The sequence below is a fragment of the Pholcus phalangioides genome, unplaced genomic scaffold, assembly GCF_987345545.1.
Source record: "Pholcus phalangioides strain wild (caught in Gottingen) unplaced genomic scaffold, Ppha-v1.0 ptg000015l_1, whole genome shotgun sequence".
Classification (NCBI taxonomy): Eukaryota; Metazoa; Arthropoda; class Arachnida; order Araneae; family Pholcidae; genus Pholcus; species Pholcus phalangioides.
In genome coordinates this window covers 20,561,178-20,579,709 of record NW_028301608.1, presented here as the reverse complement: position 1 = coordinate 20,579,709, position 18,532 = coordinate 20,561,178, and the positions used below count along the sequence as shown (strand labels likewise).

Genomic DNA, 18,532 nt, shown 5'->3' with positions numbered 1-18,532 from the left:
AGATAAAGAAACAACAAAAAGCGGTGCCTTAACGAAACCCGACATTGCTCTAATGGAGTGGTTCTCAACCTGTGAAAGCCCATGGCGGTTGAGAAACACTGCGCCTAGTATGCCAGGGGTTCACGAAGTGTGGAATCCTGTTCACACCGAAATCATCATCAAATCCTCTAAAACGGGTTGGATCAGTGATCAGTGACGCAATGGACGGAACTAAAGACGACATGAAAATATACGAATTTTCTCCCTCCCAGAAACGTTGATTTTTTTTTTGGGGGGGGGGGCGGCTTATATTTTTGTAGTCGATTTTGGCACGGGTCTTCAGTTTATTGCGGTTACGGTAGTCCTGAAATGAGGGGGATCGGCCTATACCCGAGCATATACGGTAAATTGCATGATAATTATTTAAAATTACAATTATATTTATAATTTTCATTTATTATCTCTTTTACTTCTTATTCTATTTTTCATAATGTAGTAGATAAAGGGTTAATCCTTGAATGCGTAGCTTTGCATATGTGCAAAGGGCTCTTTAAACGTTTATTACTGCAGCCAATTTGAAGATAAAATTTCAGAATTGTCTTTTGCACATGAGGTGAGGTCATATTCTTTCCATTTGATGTCTTGAATTTTCTGTTGGATGTTCCAATTCACGACAATAATTCTCTGTTTGTTGCAGAGCATGTGATTGTGATTTCGCTAAATTAGTAAAATGTTTTGTTTGCATTTCTTTTCTTTTACGTTTAAGTTTGCAACCCGAATTTTTTGAATCATAAAGCAGGTGATTGGAAATTTATATTTCTTAAATACATTTATTTCTCATGTCCGATTTTTGAGGTTTTGCACGTCTTCAATAAGACCCTGTATAAGCAGTGCAATTCAAAATGCATATTTTTTGATGATTTTTCCAGCTTTCTATACATGTTATCAACTATAAAAAAAAAAATTATCAGCTCGAAAAAAGAATTTGGGCATTTAAGAGTTATGATTTATTCGTGAATACAGTCAAATTCGGTTACAACGTTATCGAAGTTACCGGGAAATTTTGTCGTCGTTATCTATTCAAGACATTTTGAACGTGAAAATTTTCTATTTCATGTGATTCAATACTATACATGAAGTTGTTATTTCACGATGATTAGAGTGACAATGTTTTAACTGAGGACAAAAATGAAAACTTGGATCATAAATACGGATACATTGCCGATTCTGGCTAGAAATGTTAGCAATTGTTGACGAAATAGAAATTATTGCGTATAATTGCGGGTCAACAAATAAACAAGTTGGAGCGTTAAACCTGTAATAATTTCTTCTCGTTAGGGGTAGAATATCAAACATTTTCTTGATGTGGTAAAATGTCTCAGAGAAGGTAGCAAAAACGTTGAAAAGTGCCGTTTTATCACATTTCTTAGCATATTCAAAGTTTTCTCAATTTTCGTCACGCTAAAGTTTCCAAACCAGCATCCCCGATTGATGCGCCGTATTCACATCGAAATTATTTATATAAAATATTTTTCCATGGAAAAGTTTTTGATTATATCTCTCCCTTTAAAAAAAAAATGGTGAATCATATGATTTCTTTGATAAAAGATAGATTTTATTTTCCTTACATCTATCTACATCCGGTTCCGTGTTCATGAATAAATTATTAATTTCAAATCGAAATAAGATAGCCACTTGAGGCTCTCAATGTTGACGTTTGGGTTTCTGCGTGTCACGAGCGTATCAAAAGAGTTCGTGAAAGAATTTTCTGTTGGCAAACTGATTCGATTCTCTCCATAACCAATCGAGAGGAAGATAAGGCAGAGAAGGGTCTTTATCGAAGCTGATTCATGCTGAATAATTCAATTTTCACACCAGCTTATAACACGGAAGTAAAATGACGAAAGAAACTAAAAATAATTGATGTTTTTATTGCCCATTAAATTGATTACTTGAGAGAGAACTTAAAAGTGCGATTATGCTATCATCGTAACATAATCAACGATTCGGTGTGACCACACGTTCTGGATTATTTCCAGATATTATCCACAGACGCCATCATAACATGTTATTTGGAATGAAAAATTTAAAGAAAATTCCCAATGGGTTCCCTTATAGTTTCCAGGCTGTGGACACATTACAGTTCTTTTTTTAGTAATGTCATCTCCCTTAAGGCTAATAATTATCTCTCGTTCTACTTTATTTATAAATCAATCTGGCTAATGCTTTTATATTATTATTATTTTTCATTTTTTTGGTTGTTGAATACGGAGAATCAATGACCATAAAAAAATAATAGAAACGTAGTGTATACTTTTGGCATTTTAGTTTTTGCTATTCTCGAAATTTTTGAAAGTCATTCACGCTAATTTATTTAGTCATCCAGAAAGATTCGAGCGTTTTTTTTAACTTGAGGTAATGTTCTTCATGGTATTAAAAATTTGTAGTAATATGAAGAAGTTGAGAGTCAAGTTTGGTTTTTACTGTAATCACGCTATTCCCAATATTGTTACACGGTGTTCAATATGGATAACAAAAAGTTGAATTTCAGGTATTTGATATAATTACTTAAAAAAAAAAATGAAGGCAATTGTGCTCACAAATGCTTATAAATGTTCATTGAATTCCGTATGTGAATCGATGGTTTCATAATTTGGAGAAATTTTGAGAATTTCAGTGCAATAAGATGTTGCAGCTTAAATGGATGCTAATCACGACGAAATATTATGTGTAATGATAATAACAACTAATGATGATATCATGGATTTGTAAAGCGAAGAAAACCCACAAAATTGACCACTCAAACTTAGGCGGTGATGCAAAACATTTCTAAAAATTAAATTTCACGAATATTTGCTCAAATTAGTTGAAAAAAACTGCAATATGACATATAGACCGAAGAAAGAATGAAAAGATAAATTTTTAAGGCCTCATTAATTTTGGTACAAGTGAATAAAGTAAATTGAATGAATAGAGTTAGATGTTATATCATAGGGGGTGAACCAGTGGTTTTGCAGGGTGTTCAAACTTTTTTGGTTTACTGGGCCGCATTGGAAGTGGGAAATACCGTTTCGGGCTGCCCTCTATATGCAAATGAAGCTCATCGGAAGCCAAACTTACAATTTATTGTAAATGGAGTAAAAAATGACTGACTTTTCCTTTCCTTTTTGTTCGAAAAATATACTCCAAATCTACCTGAAGCATATTATACACAGTAAAATCTCTCTTGTGGACACCGACGAGACAAACAAATTCGCCCGTAAAAGAGGGATTAATCAGGGGTTTGAAATGCATATTTTTATTATACGAGGGAATTTGTTATTCGACCGTAAAACAGGGGTGACAGTTAAGATGAGTTTTTCTGTATTATTTATATATTACGAGGAGAACGATATCAACTGATGCAAGTTTGAAAATGCTTGTTGGTCAGCATTGATATTCGTTCTAGGCCGCATATGGCCCTCGTGCCGGACACTCACAATAACCGCGCGTATGTATTTCATTCCTCTCTCACAGTAACTGTACTCACCAGGCTTTGCACCATTCATGTTTCACTTGTTCCATCTCTTTCTAAAAATTCTATGAGTAGAGAATCATATGCTGATGTCAATGATGTTAAAAGACATATCACATGACAAAAAAAAATAGCCTTTATTAGGCTATAAATTATAATAAAGGCATATTTATAACATTAATACCCCTCAAACCAGGGGTTTCAACTTTTCTCGAGTCGCAAGCACTGCCGTACGTAGCAACAAACAAAGAACACCTCTTAAGGTAAGGGTGCTCAACTTTTAGGAGGGTGCGAGCCACTTACTTCATTGATTTTGAAAACGTGCCGCGTGCCACTCGAGTACGCGACATTCACTCGAGTGATCTGTGAATGTGCCGCGGGTCACTTAAATTATCTAGAACTGTGTGTTGGCCACCCAAGTGATCTGGAACTGTGCGGTGGGCTACCAAAGTGATCTGGAACTGTACGGTGGGCCACCAAAGTGATCTGCAAATATTCTGTGGGTCACTTAGAAGATCTGTAAATTGACGCGATCCACTTAGGCGATCTATAAATATTACGAGGGTCCCTTGCTTGAGTGATATGGACATACCGTCGGCAATAAAAAAAATTTAATTCAAATTTTTGTCGATATAGAAGGCGTTTACATAAGGTTTCCATAGCGATGTTGGCATTAGAGTGGATAAGAAAATCGCTGGAAATATGCAAATGAGAGTCCTATAAAATGCAGGATGTATGATTAACAACTCATTTTTGAATTTTCCTGTTACTGACCTTCTTATTTATTTATTTATTCACATCTCAACGGGCAAGGCTTTGCCAATTACAGAGATGGAAGAGAGAAGAGAAATACAAAACACATACAAATGGTGAATATAACAAAGAACAAAAAAAAAAAACCGAGTGGAACAATGATTAAAAATACGATACTGAGAAATACATACGGAAAAACATTGAATATTCAATACTCACATATAACTTTTAAGAAATTCTCTTACAGTTGAATTGCACATATCGAGTTTCACATCGCACTGATTATGTAGTATATTGCACATCTCAACAATAGGGGGACCGGCGCAAAATATTGTTCGAGGTTTAGGCAGGCGAAGAGTCCACCGAAGGGGGCCTATTTCCAATCGGCACAGCAAAATCAACCAGTTGAAGAAGATCGCAGTCATGAATTATATTATTGACAATTATATACAAAAAGCGAAGGTGACTTCTTCGGCATTCCAGTGATTGAAAATGGAAAAAAAAAACCATTGCAGTTCAGTTGTACTTACGTCATTATAATGTAGACGTGGAATTTTCTGTAAAACATGTAACGTAGAAATCTGTTCTGGACTCTATCTAGAAGGCTATCCAGAGCACTCGTCCGGCAATCGAGGGACCCGGGTTCGACTCCCGGTAGAGGCAGAGATGAGTTTTTTCCTTCCTTAAAAAATTAACATCGCAAATAATAAATATCTTCACAACATCCAGTCTTCTGTATATCTTGGATAAAGTATTGTTGGTGAAGTTGTTTTACTTAAAGCCCCGAATCACCAGTTAAAGCTATGTAACCATTTCGGAAGCAGAAGAAAGGTTCAGGTCCCATCACCATTGATTTGATTTCGAGAATAGTCCCCCTATAGTCAAAAGTTTGGACTAATGTTCTTTCCTGTACCAAAGAAATCCCCTTTCGTGAGGCCAACTTCTTCTGCAAACCGCATTCGTGCCAATTCCTTTGATTTATATGAATTTTTGAACTGTTTGCGAATTTATGATGGACACCATGTATGTAACGATTTATACTATAAATATTGACGAGACAAACCTCAAAGAATTTTGAATGTACCGCATAGAATAAAATATCAGCATATAATGAAATCGTATCGAAATTTCCCGTTTGGTATCTCGTTACACGAGCAAAAGTAATGATGAAGTACCGAAGGAATATACTTTCAGTAATATCTTCAATGCCAGTAATAGCCGGAACTTATCTGATTAGTGCACGCGAAGTCATCGGGAAATGGTTCGTGATCCAATTGGTTCTGAAGAGATGAATCAATAAGAAATGGACTAGGCGGAAACCTCTGATATGGTTCGACGCATACCTATCTATCTCTCTTTCTCTAATACACATTTCTATTTTATTTTGAAGAGCTATTTATTTTGAACACCTACTTTATCATTAATTCGCATAAATATATCATTAGGAAGCTAAACGATGAAAATAGTAATTGAATGCGGTTATTAAGAAACAAAAATAAGAAAAAATAACCTCGATGAGGATTAGATTTTTTTTTTGTACTCTCATTAAAATAAATGCGATGGTAATGATCCGAGGCCATCGTAGTTCTATTATCGTCCCTCCTCTCTTTAGTACGATGAGTTGAATGATTTTTTGGGAAAAAAATTCGGGATATAGACGATGATTTTTCATTGAATGATACTTTTTGATGAGCGTAAACTCATCTCTCAAGCTCATTTTGAACTTGCATGCACTTATCTTTCAGGGAAGATGATCAATACAATACAAATACAAATATACAAATACAAATACAAATACAACACCACAACAGGCAAATTGCCCAACGAAGTGGCTGACTCGATGATTTTGAATAACTATGAAAAACTTGTAACAAACATTTTTTAAAATTTTTTTTTTGTTATTTCGTTTTGTTATAGTATGTTTATTATTTCTTAGAGATTTTTTTCTTTCTCTTTTATTTTATTTTATAATTTTCACTTTATAATTTTTTCGTCTGTTCTAGTACTCTTGTTTTGTATCATTTCTTGGGATCGTGTGGAGTAACAGGGCCTTCCACAGGCAGTGTTAAATAAATTTTGAACCTATATAAATGCAATTCATCTGCAAACTACGTAAAATGTCTACTTATCATCCATGGATCAGAAATAAATGTCTACTCATCATCCATAGATCAGAAATAAATGTCCACTAATTAGGGAAAAATGCCTATCAAAACACAGATAAATATCTGTCAAATTAGAGATAAATGGCTATTGTGTCGTTACTTTTATTTAACTTTAAATGAAATATATAGAATATACAGTTAAGAGTCACCTGATTGGACACCTACGGATCCATTGAATTTTGTTTTTGATGTTACTGATAATCCCATACTAATGAATAGAGCCTCGACGTTCAGGCACTGAAAACACAAAGTGGGCAGGCAAAAATACTCTAAAAATGTCTAAAATAGGTGTTAAAAAAGGCATTTATAATTAATGGAAAAAAGGAAAAATCACTAAAAGATGTGATATTAAGGGTCCGAAAACTTTCGAAAAACTGACTGACTGCAACCATTGAATTTGCTGTGTCAATGACAGATTGAAATAATTGATGTGAAAATAGAAAAAAAAATTACATTGAAAATATTTATAGAAAAATAATGTACACACGAATAGGAGGTCCGTGGCGATGAAAATGGTACAAGAAATTTACAATTCGACGAGCCGGAAGATGATCTCGAGACAAATAATACAGTTGATCCGGCTTGAAATGTTTTTTCAAAGAATAATCGTAAAAATGATAATCAAAGAATAATCAAAGAAAATCATTTTTAGCGAGAAACGTTTTAAACGATAAATTTCGATGAGTATTAGTGAAAGTTGGGACCACGAAAACAAGTCGTACAAAGCGGGAAAACTTACAGTGGGAACTTTATAAGCGGAATCCACTGAAAACAATGACACCAAAGGAAAAGCGGTGAGAATTCTTTATGGGAAATCATCCAAGTAGAAATCAGCGCCTCTCGTTATTCCGAAAATATCAGCGTTAAATAATGGGAATATACGGTGTTTTTGGAAACTTTTATTAATCGAACGAAGCGAATGTATAGGCATATTAAAAAATGCATGAATGGTCGAAATTTGTACATGCCCTTAGCATGTCGGGAAATTTGTTCTAGCCCTGTTTTTTACATTCAAAACATAATAACCAGACCAGAATTGAACTTTGAGCCGATTCCCAGCCCGCGAGGGCCAACTGTCAAAATATAATAAATAAACTCTAGAAATGCATTAAGTAACAATAAAGGAACATCGCGTATTAACCAACATTACACTGTATCAGATTATTTTATAAGTGGGCGCAACTCATCAAATAATTGGTTATTTTAAAAATTATTGAGCGATTAATTTCCTGGATAAAAACATAACAATAGAATCTGCAAAAATAGGACACAAATGAAAACGTCTAAAACTGGAAAGTAATATTCAAAGTCATATATAGATGACGCCGAAAAAAACTACACGCACAAAATCGAAACTTAAACTGACTTGAAACGAAATGAAATTTGTTTACGGACCAAATAAAAACTAACACTAGTATTTTAATTAAATATTCTACTTTTAAATATTTTAATATTTTAATAACATTAACTGATGCTTAACTAATTCAAATTACTTTATAATTGAATTGTAATAAATTTTTATTTAAAATAATTTAAAACATGAATTCACAAAAATAGGAGATAAACATACTCTTATAATATTTATTAATTCAAAAATTAATGTTTTAAGTCGACAGCAGAGGACGCTAGTAAAAACCATTTTGTTTCTAACAGGCGAATCAACACATTTTTGTTATAGCACTTTGAATTTCCCAACACAAAACTGCACATAATTTTTACATATGAATATTGTTACTTAGATAACATATTTGAGAAGTTTCAAAATCACTCCTCTTCTCATTTCAACACCTACAATGAAGAAAACCCAGACTGGGGGCCATCGACTTGTTGTGGGAACTCGTTTAAAATCAAAACCCTTCCATCCGGAGGGCAATCGACCAAGCCTCTTTATATTAAGGGTTGAGAATTGAAAAAAAAAAATTCTCTTCCGAAGTTTTCACTGCTAAAACCATCTAAGGCTAGAATATGGCCTCTAAAATTCACGAATAAACACATAACAATATTGAAACAGGAATTTACGGCAGGAAAAAATTCAAAAAAAGGCATTTTTGCAAAAAAAAAACGTTTGAAAATAGAAAAAAAAGCATTTATTGGCATTTTGCCCATACGGGAGGGGGGGGGGGCTTAATACTCACATTTTAAATGGTAATACACACATCACTACTTACGCTAATTCGAGTTGCGGGATTTTCCGTGAAAAATTCACATTTCTGAAATTCAAGCACAATCACGGAATTATGGATGAGATGGTAGATATTATTGAGTGAGATAATCAAATAAATATTTATTGTTGTTATTATTATTATCAGAGAATCATATCGATGGCCCAGTTCAAAAAAGCAAGAATTAAGAAAATTTCATTTTTTAGTTATACACGCCATAAGACAACCTCAACTCTGCTATACGCTATCGACCATAATTACATCTGCGTTGATTCCCTTCCACTTGTATGCAAAGTGAATCTTTGAGAGAGAAATGCAGACATCTCAAAGCATTTCTTGTACTGTCCACGATAAACCCATACTCACAGAAAATATATCCATTATAGACTCGTATAAAACCATTACAGGTTCCAATCGAAACTGTTTAATAACAGGATCACACCAATAACTTCATACTAACACAGTGTTAAGGCACGTATACGCTTGTCGTTCATCCTGTAAATTTGTTTCTTTTGCAGTAACATCAGTATGCATAAGAAACAAACATTTACACAAGAGATGCATAAATGTTTCAATCCACCAAAATTCTTCTTCTACGAAAACATATATCTATGATGATGTGCATATACTTATTTGAATTTTTTGAAGTTTCAAATTGTACGTATAAGTATAAACAACAATAGAAAAGATCCTTCTCAAAAAACTAGATTCGATTGAAATAACCTCATTTCCACATATTTTTCGGTTCTTAAATCAAAAATACCAACGATGAATATTTATAAATTTATAATATACTGGAATAAAACTGTGTTCGAATGATACAGAAATTTTTGCTTCACGAAATTCATTGCGGAGGGAAAAAAAATTGAAGATAGAAAAACAAAAAAATATATGAAATTCCTTTTGGAAGGTTTTGAGAGTAGGTCGTTCTCTCTGTCTCTCTCGTATGCAGTAGACTGTCACGCAGCTTAAGAGATTTATATCGACTCACTGACATCAGTGAGTATATACGATGGCCATATATTTCCTTTTATGTAGGGCATCCCGTGTTTGGCACGAAACCTGGCATCCGTTTGTAGCAAGTTGTGACGTAAGCACCATGAACCGCATTAATGGGATTCATATAAATCTTATAATAGTTCTGAAACTAACCTTTTTAGTCTACAACCTCTTTTTTGCAGTCAACCCTCGGCTTACGAACTTAATTCGTTCCCAAGTCCAAATTGTTTAACTAAATTAAACTAAAATTATTTTTCCCATAGGAATCGATTTAAAATGGATTATTTCGTCCCTGGACAACTGAGATTTCTAGTGTAAATTTTAACAACACTGGTTTACGTTCTTTCTTTCAAATCGAGCACAACTCCGGTCTATCACCATGGGCAATTTACTACACAGTCAGTCGTGCTGGAAGTGTGAGTGTGTGTGTACCTAACAGTCTGAGTCAGTATATACTGTTGTGTCTGATTTTTCATTGCATATTCATTGTATATTTCAGAAGTGAAGTGAGAGAAGTGTAATTATTGAATATTTGTACCATCGTGTAGACCTATGGAGAGACTTTTAACGGGGAAATTGGCTCACATTCGCGCCTCGAAGTTGGGAACCACAGAAACAAAAGTATTTTCTTTGGAGGCGCCGGGAATTGGTTTACGGTCTAGAGCAGTGATTCCCAACGTGGGCGTTAACGCCCGCTGGGGGGCGATGGAATGTTCAAGGGGGGCGGTAGAAGCTACTGGTATAACATAGGATCCTATGGGTTGGGGGAGATGGGAGAAAAAATTTCTGAAGAAAGAGGCGATGTGACAAAAAAGGTTGGGAAACTATGTTCTAGAGCCTAACGTAAAGCCAATTAATATCATCATTTACTGACACTGAAAACACTTTTCCCTAGAGAGGAACAATTCCAACCGTCTGAGATAACAGCTTTATATCAGGGCAGAGCGAAATTCATGTCGATCAATTTCATCTATTAATCTAAGTGTCAAAGCTCCCGAAATTCTGCCTTCAAAGCAATTGGCCACAATACCTTCCAAATCGAATTAATGGTTCTGTATGTAATTTTCTGCCACACTTTTTCAATAAGCACTATGAGCAATGCATGACGTTGAAATGTTTCCAGAAGTCAGTGAGTGTTTATTCTGTGTCAGAGATTACTTCTCAAAATATCTCTGATATAAACCAGGGTTGAACTAATTTGTTCAACAAAAGTCTAAGTCACTAACCGAATATTTTGGAAGCCAAGGTATTTTCAACTGCAGTAATCACAAAGAACACTTTAGGCTTGTCAACACCAATTTTTTACTCACCACGGCGACTTGGTGCCTGAAATTTGTCAAGGCTAACTTTCTCAAAGTTTGAAATGAAAGAGTAAATTAAGATAAGAGTGTAAATTAAAAATTATAGAGTGTATTGATATATGAGAGACTACTTTTTCTTCAAAACCAGTGCTTCAAGCATGTTTCACAGTGTTTTAAAATAGGAATATTTGATGCGGGACAAAGTTGCCCTAACTTACGAGCTACTTTTTCCCCAAAATAAAAATATATAATTTTTTAAATAAAAATATTATAGAAAGTGGATTTGTTATATCACAGTCTTTTAGAGAAAAGTTTGAAATATCTAAAAATTATTTACTAGTCTCACTATTTATTATTTGTTATTTTCTATATAGCATAATATTAAACAAGTTTCATAAAAATGGGATAAAAGTAACCCGTGTTTAAGGTATGTAATTTGCTTATGTACATATGAATTACTTACACGGATGGAAACAGTGAATATCACAGCGGGCTTCATAGTTGTCATTTCATTAGAAAAGTCTCAATACATCCGATTTGATAGTGAGATCCCGGTGAAAATAAGAGCCGTCTTTTAAACATGTGAGAGATTGTGTCAGTGTGTGTGTCTATGACGAAGCGAAATGAAAACAATGACTCGTCGTCACTGTCTCGTCTGATTCTGAAATCACATTCAAGAAAAAGACTCGATTGTGTCATTATAGTCCGAATAGTCTTTTTCAATTTTCCGCAGAAAGATAAAAAGAATGTTTCAAGGAAAAACTTATTTTTTACGTAATTACTTTTTCTCATAGTCTGCTGCTGTTTAACATGATTTTTTTCTAGTTCTATAACACAGTTAAGTTCGCGTACGGTATCGATCTCAGGTATGTATATCGGGCATTTATTTTACAATGGGTTATCTGAGTTACGGTGAACGTGATAAATCGGTGATTATCCATAAGGGTCCGTTCATGTGTTACGTCAGCAGATTTATAGCCGTTTTTGACCCCCTCGTCAGCAAAATTTCGTCAGCTCCGTCCCCTAATGCATATTGGTATCACAGATGTACGTGTGAGGGTGGAGGACCAGTCCCCCTATGACCACCCAGACCAGTGATTCCCAACGTGGGCATTAACGTCCCCTGGGGGGGCGATGGAATGTTCCGGGGGGGCGGGGTAGAAGTTACGGGTATAACATAGGATCATATGGGTTAGATTGCGTTGGGGGCGATGGGAGAAAAAAATTTCTGAAGAAGGGGGCGATGGGACAAAAAAGGTTGGGAAACAGGCCCAGATGAACAATTTTTTTTTTTTCAAAATATAATTTAAAAAAATATTTTGAAAAAAAAATTAAAAACTTCCGTTGATTTCAATGGCTATTTGAGTGCTGAGAACTCAAAATTTCTCTTTAAGAAATTCATTGCGACCCACCCTCTAAGACAGCCCTCTTCAACCTCTTGCTCGCGAGCAGCATACTTCGAATTAGAAAAAGTATCCAAATAACGTGTAGAATTAACTCAGATATATACACCATTCATGTTGCGTACAGTTATGAAAATAAAATGAAAATGCTTTTTACACGGACACCCTGTCCTCACAAACCAAGTAAAAAAGTTGTTTCCTGTCTCTTCTCAGGCCAACAAAAAAAATTTCCACGTTTCTGTAAGCAATACTCGCTGAGATATTTGAACCCAAACTCTGAAAAAAGTTGCAAAAGAACAGCATAAACTTGCCTCGTTTGTGCTTTCTTTTCCAACTATTTGAATTCAAATATCTCAGTGAATATTGCACTTAGAAAAGTAAATTTTTTTGTTGGTTCCAGGATAGACAGGACAACTACTTTCAATTTCAAATTGGGTTTCTGGGGCACATGGAGACTACAAAAATATTTTTATTTTATTTTAACAACTGTACAACCCCTTGCAACAAGAATGACGTATCTGAGTACTACACGTTATTTGAATACTTTTTCTAATCGGAAGTATGTCTCTAGGGATCAACGGTTCGCCAGCAAAATGCGGCAAGAACTATGGACTCACCCCTGTATATAAGCTGTGTATCCTAAAACAGCTTGTCTTATTTTTCGCTTGATCGTTGGAACAGACTTTGAAGTTGGAATGAAGAGAGAGAGAGAGAGAAAAATAAAATGTGACGGTGTGAAATGTATGGTAGATTAAAAACGATAAGTTGAAATGTTAGTTCCGCTGTCGGCATTTCGAGCGAGAAAAGCGAAAAGCGTGATGCTGCTGACCACATCGATCAGCAAGAAAATCGAACGATGCTGACTCACGGTCATCACAGTTGTTGCTCAGACATATTATATCGCGTAGGCAGGAAACCTGTCTCGTGCTCGTAATTCAGATTTTACGCGTTACTTTCGGTTTCCAATTATATTAGATAAATACAGTATGCATTTTTTTTTTCATTTTTAATCCACATCTTCCGATTCTAATTGCAACTTCCGTCTAATCAGGTCTGCCGTTACGTCATCCGGCTTGCATGTGATGGTTTCCCCGATGAAGTCCGGCCTGTGCCAGAGATAAATTGTTGAAATTGACTTGAGGCGACTGAGGCAACTTACGAAAAATTTTAATTCGTAACTGCTAAATTCATTTTTGGAAACCGGAATTTCGATTCGTTATATCCGATTTAGTAAGAAAACATTCTATGGGACACGGGACCAAAAATTTCTTTTCTTATATTTCTTATGAGTCGGTTTCGCTATGGCGAGGCTCGAATCGGATATAATGTATTTTTCTTTGTAATTTTCAAAGACCAATTTTTATAACCTGGACGAATCTGTTCCCTGGAGGAAGATTTTTTTTTCCCAAAGGCATATTCAATTTAAACAAAATGAGCCTATCGCCCCCCCCCCCAAAATGTTATTCATTATTAAACACCAAACCCAATCTGACTGACTGAGGTAGATACATTTTCTCAGGGCGTACCGAGTCGTTAAGACTCCCATAAGCTTCCAAGCGCCATCTCTGATCGATCTGACACACTGAAGGCAATCTGCAGAGTGTCTCATAAATTCGTAAATTGTCTAAAAATTCATAAAAATTGAAGAAATTGGTATACTTGAATGTGGTTTGGAGAAATTAATTATCGCGAAGGAGGACTTTTTTGGTACGGAAAAAAAAATTAGTTCAAACATTTGTTGATAGAGGACGCTGCTTGAAAGCAAATTAATGGTGATTGTACCTGAACCTTTTTTCAATCTCTTCTGTGTCTGAAACGCTCGTTAAGCTTCAGTCGATGATTCGCGGCTGAAGAAAAATAACTTCACCAATAGTACAATAGTATATTACATCTACCAATGTCACTATCACAATGGAAAACCTTATGTAAGCGCCAGTAGCAGGGAAATTTAGAAATGAGCCAGCTGTTGGTCGTATACCCTGCATTTTGTAGGATTCTGATTTGGATATTTCTAGTGATTTACTTTCTTTCAGCGCCCTTTATCGTCAAAAATTTTAACCAACTTTTTTTCCGTACCAAAAAAACCCCCCTTCGTGAGAGTAACATTTCCGCAAATCGCATTCTAATACAAATCCTTCACTTTTCATGAATTTTTAAACAATTTACGAATTTACGGGACGCCCTGTATGTTGCTGCGAGATCGTGGTTAGAAGCCATTTTCTGAAATATTATTTTGTTTCCGAATATTCCTCGGCACCACTGACTAAACTCGCAGCACCCGAGGATGCCTGGGAATATCGTTTAGGAATTACTACGCTAACACATATAGGTGAGAAGTATTTTTTTGTAGCTGGACTCGGCAAAAACCATCAACTGTCTTATGGTGTGCCAATAACGTGTCAGTAATGAGGTGGCGAGAAAGTAATCAGATAGATTATCCCATGAATTGTGTCAGAGACAAACGGCTGGTAATTTTAGACGAGGAAATGGGACACCAGCGTCATAAAATTGCCCTAAAAACTGATAAATGTCCGGCGGTAAGTCCACCAAATTATGACGATAAGCTCAAGGAATATTAAAGATATTTTACCGCAGTTTCAAATCGAAATTTCGGAAACATAGAAGTAAAAAAAAAATAACGAATAAACTGTCGCAAAAGGATTTTAAAAAATGTGTCAGTTTTTCATTTTAAATTGCCATTTTAATTTATTTAGTTTTTTTTCCGTTATACAGGGTGGGCAAAAAGTCCGTAGAAATTTATGTGTTAACCCCTGTGGTGGTGATGGTCATGTGGAACACGCACTGCTGTTATAAATGATTTTGAGGCATTCTGTTCGTTATTTGCGTATCTTTTCTGTGACTTGTGTACGTCAGCATCACCTATCGGCTATTTTTTTAGTTATTTTTTCCTGTCTTGGAAAAATTCTCGTGAATTAGCGATGCTAACCCTGCAAACCGTTTTTTATATCATAAATATGTAAAGTTATTATATCATATAAATATGTTTTCTCATCCAAGCTCACGAGTCCCCTGAAATCTCTCTAAGGAACGTAGGTTAAGAACACGTGCCTCAAACAGATCAATTTTTCAGCAAATAAATTTACAAGATTGTGTCAAGTCCACTTGAGTTTGAAGAAGAAAAATAACATGATTTGAGATGGATCATTCATTATATGACGCATAGGTGTCTAACTTAAGCGTCGTAAGAGATTAATAATCCGTTTTGGACCACATTGGGAAAAGAACAACTCTGGTCAAGGCCACATTCGAAATGACAAGAATATAGCCATTGTTACTTTAAAACAAATTCAACACTCCAAGTTGAAAATTCCCTCTCCACACTTTTGATAAAGAGAATTATCGAAATGCACCCGGAAAACCGAGTGAAAATAAAAAAAAAATCTACTTAATTTCTAGTTTGGAATCGTTTACTGGTCCGCCGGACTTTCTCATCAACTACGAACATAGACAATCAGCTATAATTACCACTACTTAAAATTACATGCACCACGTACACATTCGTTTGAGGAATTTCTAACGAGTCGGTACATGCCGGAATGTGCCTTCTAAGTTTTTGGATGGAAATAATGTATTTATATTGTCAGAGTTCGAACACGTGATTCGTATTATTGTTAGTGCCGCCATCTGCTTCCATATTTTGAAGTTAAGATAGTAAATGCTCGAATTTTCATGTTATGTATCGCGTTGAAGGTCTGCCTTCACATTATATTTACTGGGTAAAACAAAGATTACAGTGAATTTAGAAATTTTCAGTCCCTTGAGGCTGCAAAGTGTTTGTTTGTACTACGTATGTATTTGTGTATTATGTATGTATCTATTGTGTAATGTGTACAGATGTTTATGTATTATATATATTTCTATTTGAGTAGCATATGTTTGTATTTGTGAAATAAATATATAAAAAATAAGACTAGAAAATTTTAAAAAATACATTTCGCTTGCGAAGTGAAAATTTTTCCTGATAACATTAATTGTTATAGCAGGTGTAATTATAAAATAAATTGAAACGTATGCGACATTATTATCATAATTCAGATATGAAACAAATGGAATTTCAAGAAATTTCTGAATTTTCAAGCCAAAAATTGCTTTTTCTTTGTTGTATTTCTTCAGTTAGTGAAATTGGGATAACATTTGTCACAGATAACTTTCTTATAAGGAAATTTTCGTACATATTTGAACCATGTACTTACAAGACGTATACATCCGCAGCAAGTGAAATGATATCCTTCAGCCTGTTGCCATTTATCCGGGCTCTCGACCATTTTATATTTCCCCCAATCAACAGTATTTTGTGGAAGCCATGGCCTCTGTACGAAAATGATGATTGTTTTGATTTCGAATGAAAATGTCCGAAGGGAAGGAGAGTCTCTCTCGTGCTGGTGTTGATATGCTCGATGCCATTGACACACTAGTCTCGTTGCTCCATGTTTTATTGAACCGTTTTTTTGCTATCGCGGAAGGCAAGACCAGACCTGGCGCATGCGCCTGCAAAACAGTCTTTCCCTTCAAACTTGCCGAACTCATAGCCCACGATGGTGAGAGAAAGAGATGTTATTGATCAATTTCTCTGTCGCTAAGGCGTCGTCTCCAGCGGAATATCCATCTATTTATCTAATGCCTCCGAGAGATTATTATGAACCGGAAATTGACCCACCCACAAGTGGAGCAACATATCGCTCGCTCTTTTTTTTAAGCGAATTAAAAACAAAACCCATACTAATTATGCAGATAAAATTGATTGCTGAGAATTTAGAATAGCCCAGAATTCGATTATGATAAGTGATTCAAACTTGAAATCATGAACGTAAATTCTGTAATTTTGAAGCATTAGAAAAATCTGTGTCATGCGGAAAATTATTATATGAATGAAAGAACAAGTGAAATATATAAAAATTTGTATAATATTCGCTAAAATTAAAGTTGTACTTGTCAACACACGTTGATAGAAACCTCGATGCAACGATACTCTGCGGACGAAGAGAAAATATCGTTATAAAGGGATTATCGTTATATTGAGAGGTAATATTATCATTATGCAACACCAAAATTTCAAATCCTTTTTACGTTGGCGTTGTTAGTACCACCATAAAATATATTAAGTACTTATCCGTGGCAAAAAGTTATAATCAATTAGTTCAGAGGTATGGTTATAACCTAAGTAAGAAGATATGGATATTATTAATATCAATTGCAAAAATTTAATAATTTTTCATTGAATTAGAATTGAATTGTCAAGTCTGCTTGCGGACCACCTAGGTCAGCGTCCTAGATTGAGACCATAGATTGAGAAACGGTGAATTAGTTAATTGATTTCAGTCAGCTGTCTCAACCTGTAAAGTAGTTTTTTCCCAATACTTTCGTGCACTGCGTGGAAAGTAGCTTCACGGCAACTTCATTAACACTTTCAAGAGGTAGATAGTGCAAAATACCGATTAGACATTCTCGGAAGAACAGAAACTGGTGAGGAATTTGAAAACATATTGAAGTCGATTTTGAGCAAAATATAAAATATATCATTGTAGAGTAGTGTTTTGAAATATCCTAAAAATAGCGTTATAGATTTATCGTAATAATCCACTCTTACGATTTTTCTCTTCGGTTGGTACAGTTTTAAACTGATACGCTGTACATGTATACAACATGTTCAGTAATGTACCTAGATTTTCTCAAGGAAGGGAAGAATTCAACAGTTTTTTCGTCTCGGGTAGAGTTATTTTTTACTGTAAAAATACACCCCAGTCTCTTCCTTACCAGTGAAGGTGGGGGAGGGGGGTGCTCAATATTTTTGAGAGTGCGGGCCACTTCATTGGTTCGGGAACGTGTCGCATGCCATTTGAGTTATCTGGAAACGTGCCAAGAGCCATTTAAGATGTGATCAGTATAAATATGCAGGGGCCGTTTAGGTGAATTTTAAATGTATTGCGAGCAGTGTAAGTGATCTCGAATCATGCCACGGGCCACGCAAGTGATCTGGAGGTGTGCCGTATCCCTCTTAAGTGATTTGGAAATGTGTTTATGGTCACTTATGTGATCTGAATATGTGCCGTTGGCAGCTTAAATGATCTTGAAATGTGCCACGGACTACCTAAGTGATTAGATCATCTTTCAAGGACCACTTGATCGGTTTGGTTATTCGTAGCGGCCACATCAGATGAGTCCAAACGCCGCATTTGACCCACTAGCCATGGTTTGAGCATGTAAGTTGTACAGGTTTGCTGTAGATATCATGTAT

The 18,532-nt window shown here is 35.3% G+C and overlaps 1 protein-coding gene across 1 annotated transcript in view; it reads right to left on the bottom strand.

Moving 5' to 3' along the window:
* Positions 1-16,704, bottom strand: part of LOC149075648 (BTB/POZ domain-containing protein 3-like) — a 96,525-nt gene extending 79,821 nt beyond the window's left edge. Inside the window, exon 1 of the mRNA XM_089243130.1 lies at positions 16,491-16,704. Within this exon, the coding sequence (XP_089099256.1) occupies positions 16,491-16,562 (72 nt within the window). The 5' untranslated portion in view covers positions 16,563-16,704. The remainder of the gene's footprint in view (positions 1-16,490) is intronic.
* Between the last annotated feature and the right edge of the window lie 1,828 nt (positions 16,705-18,532).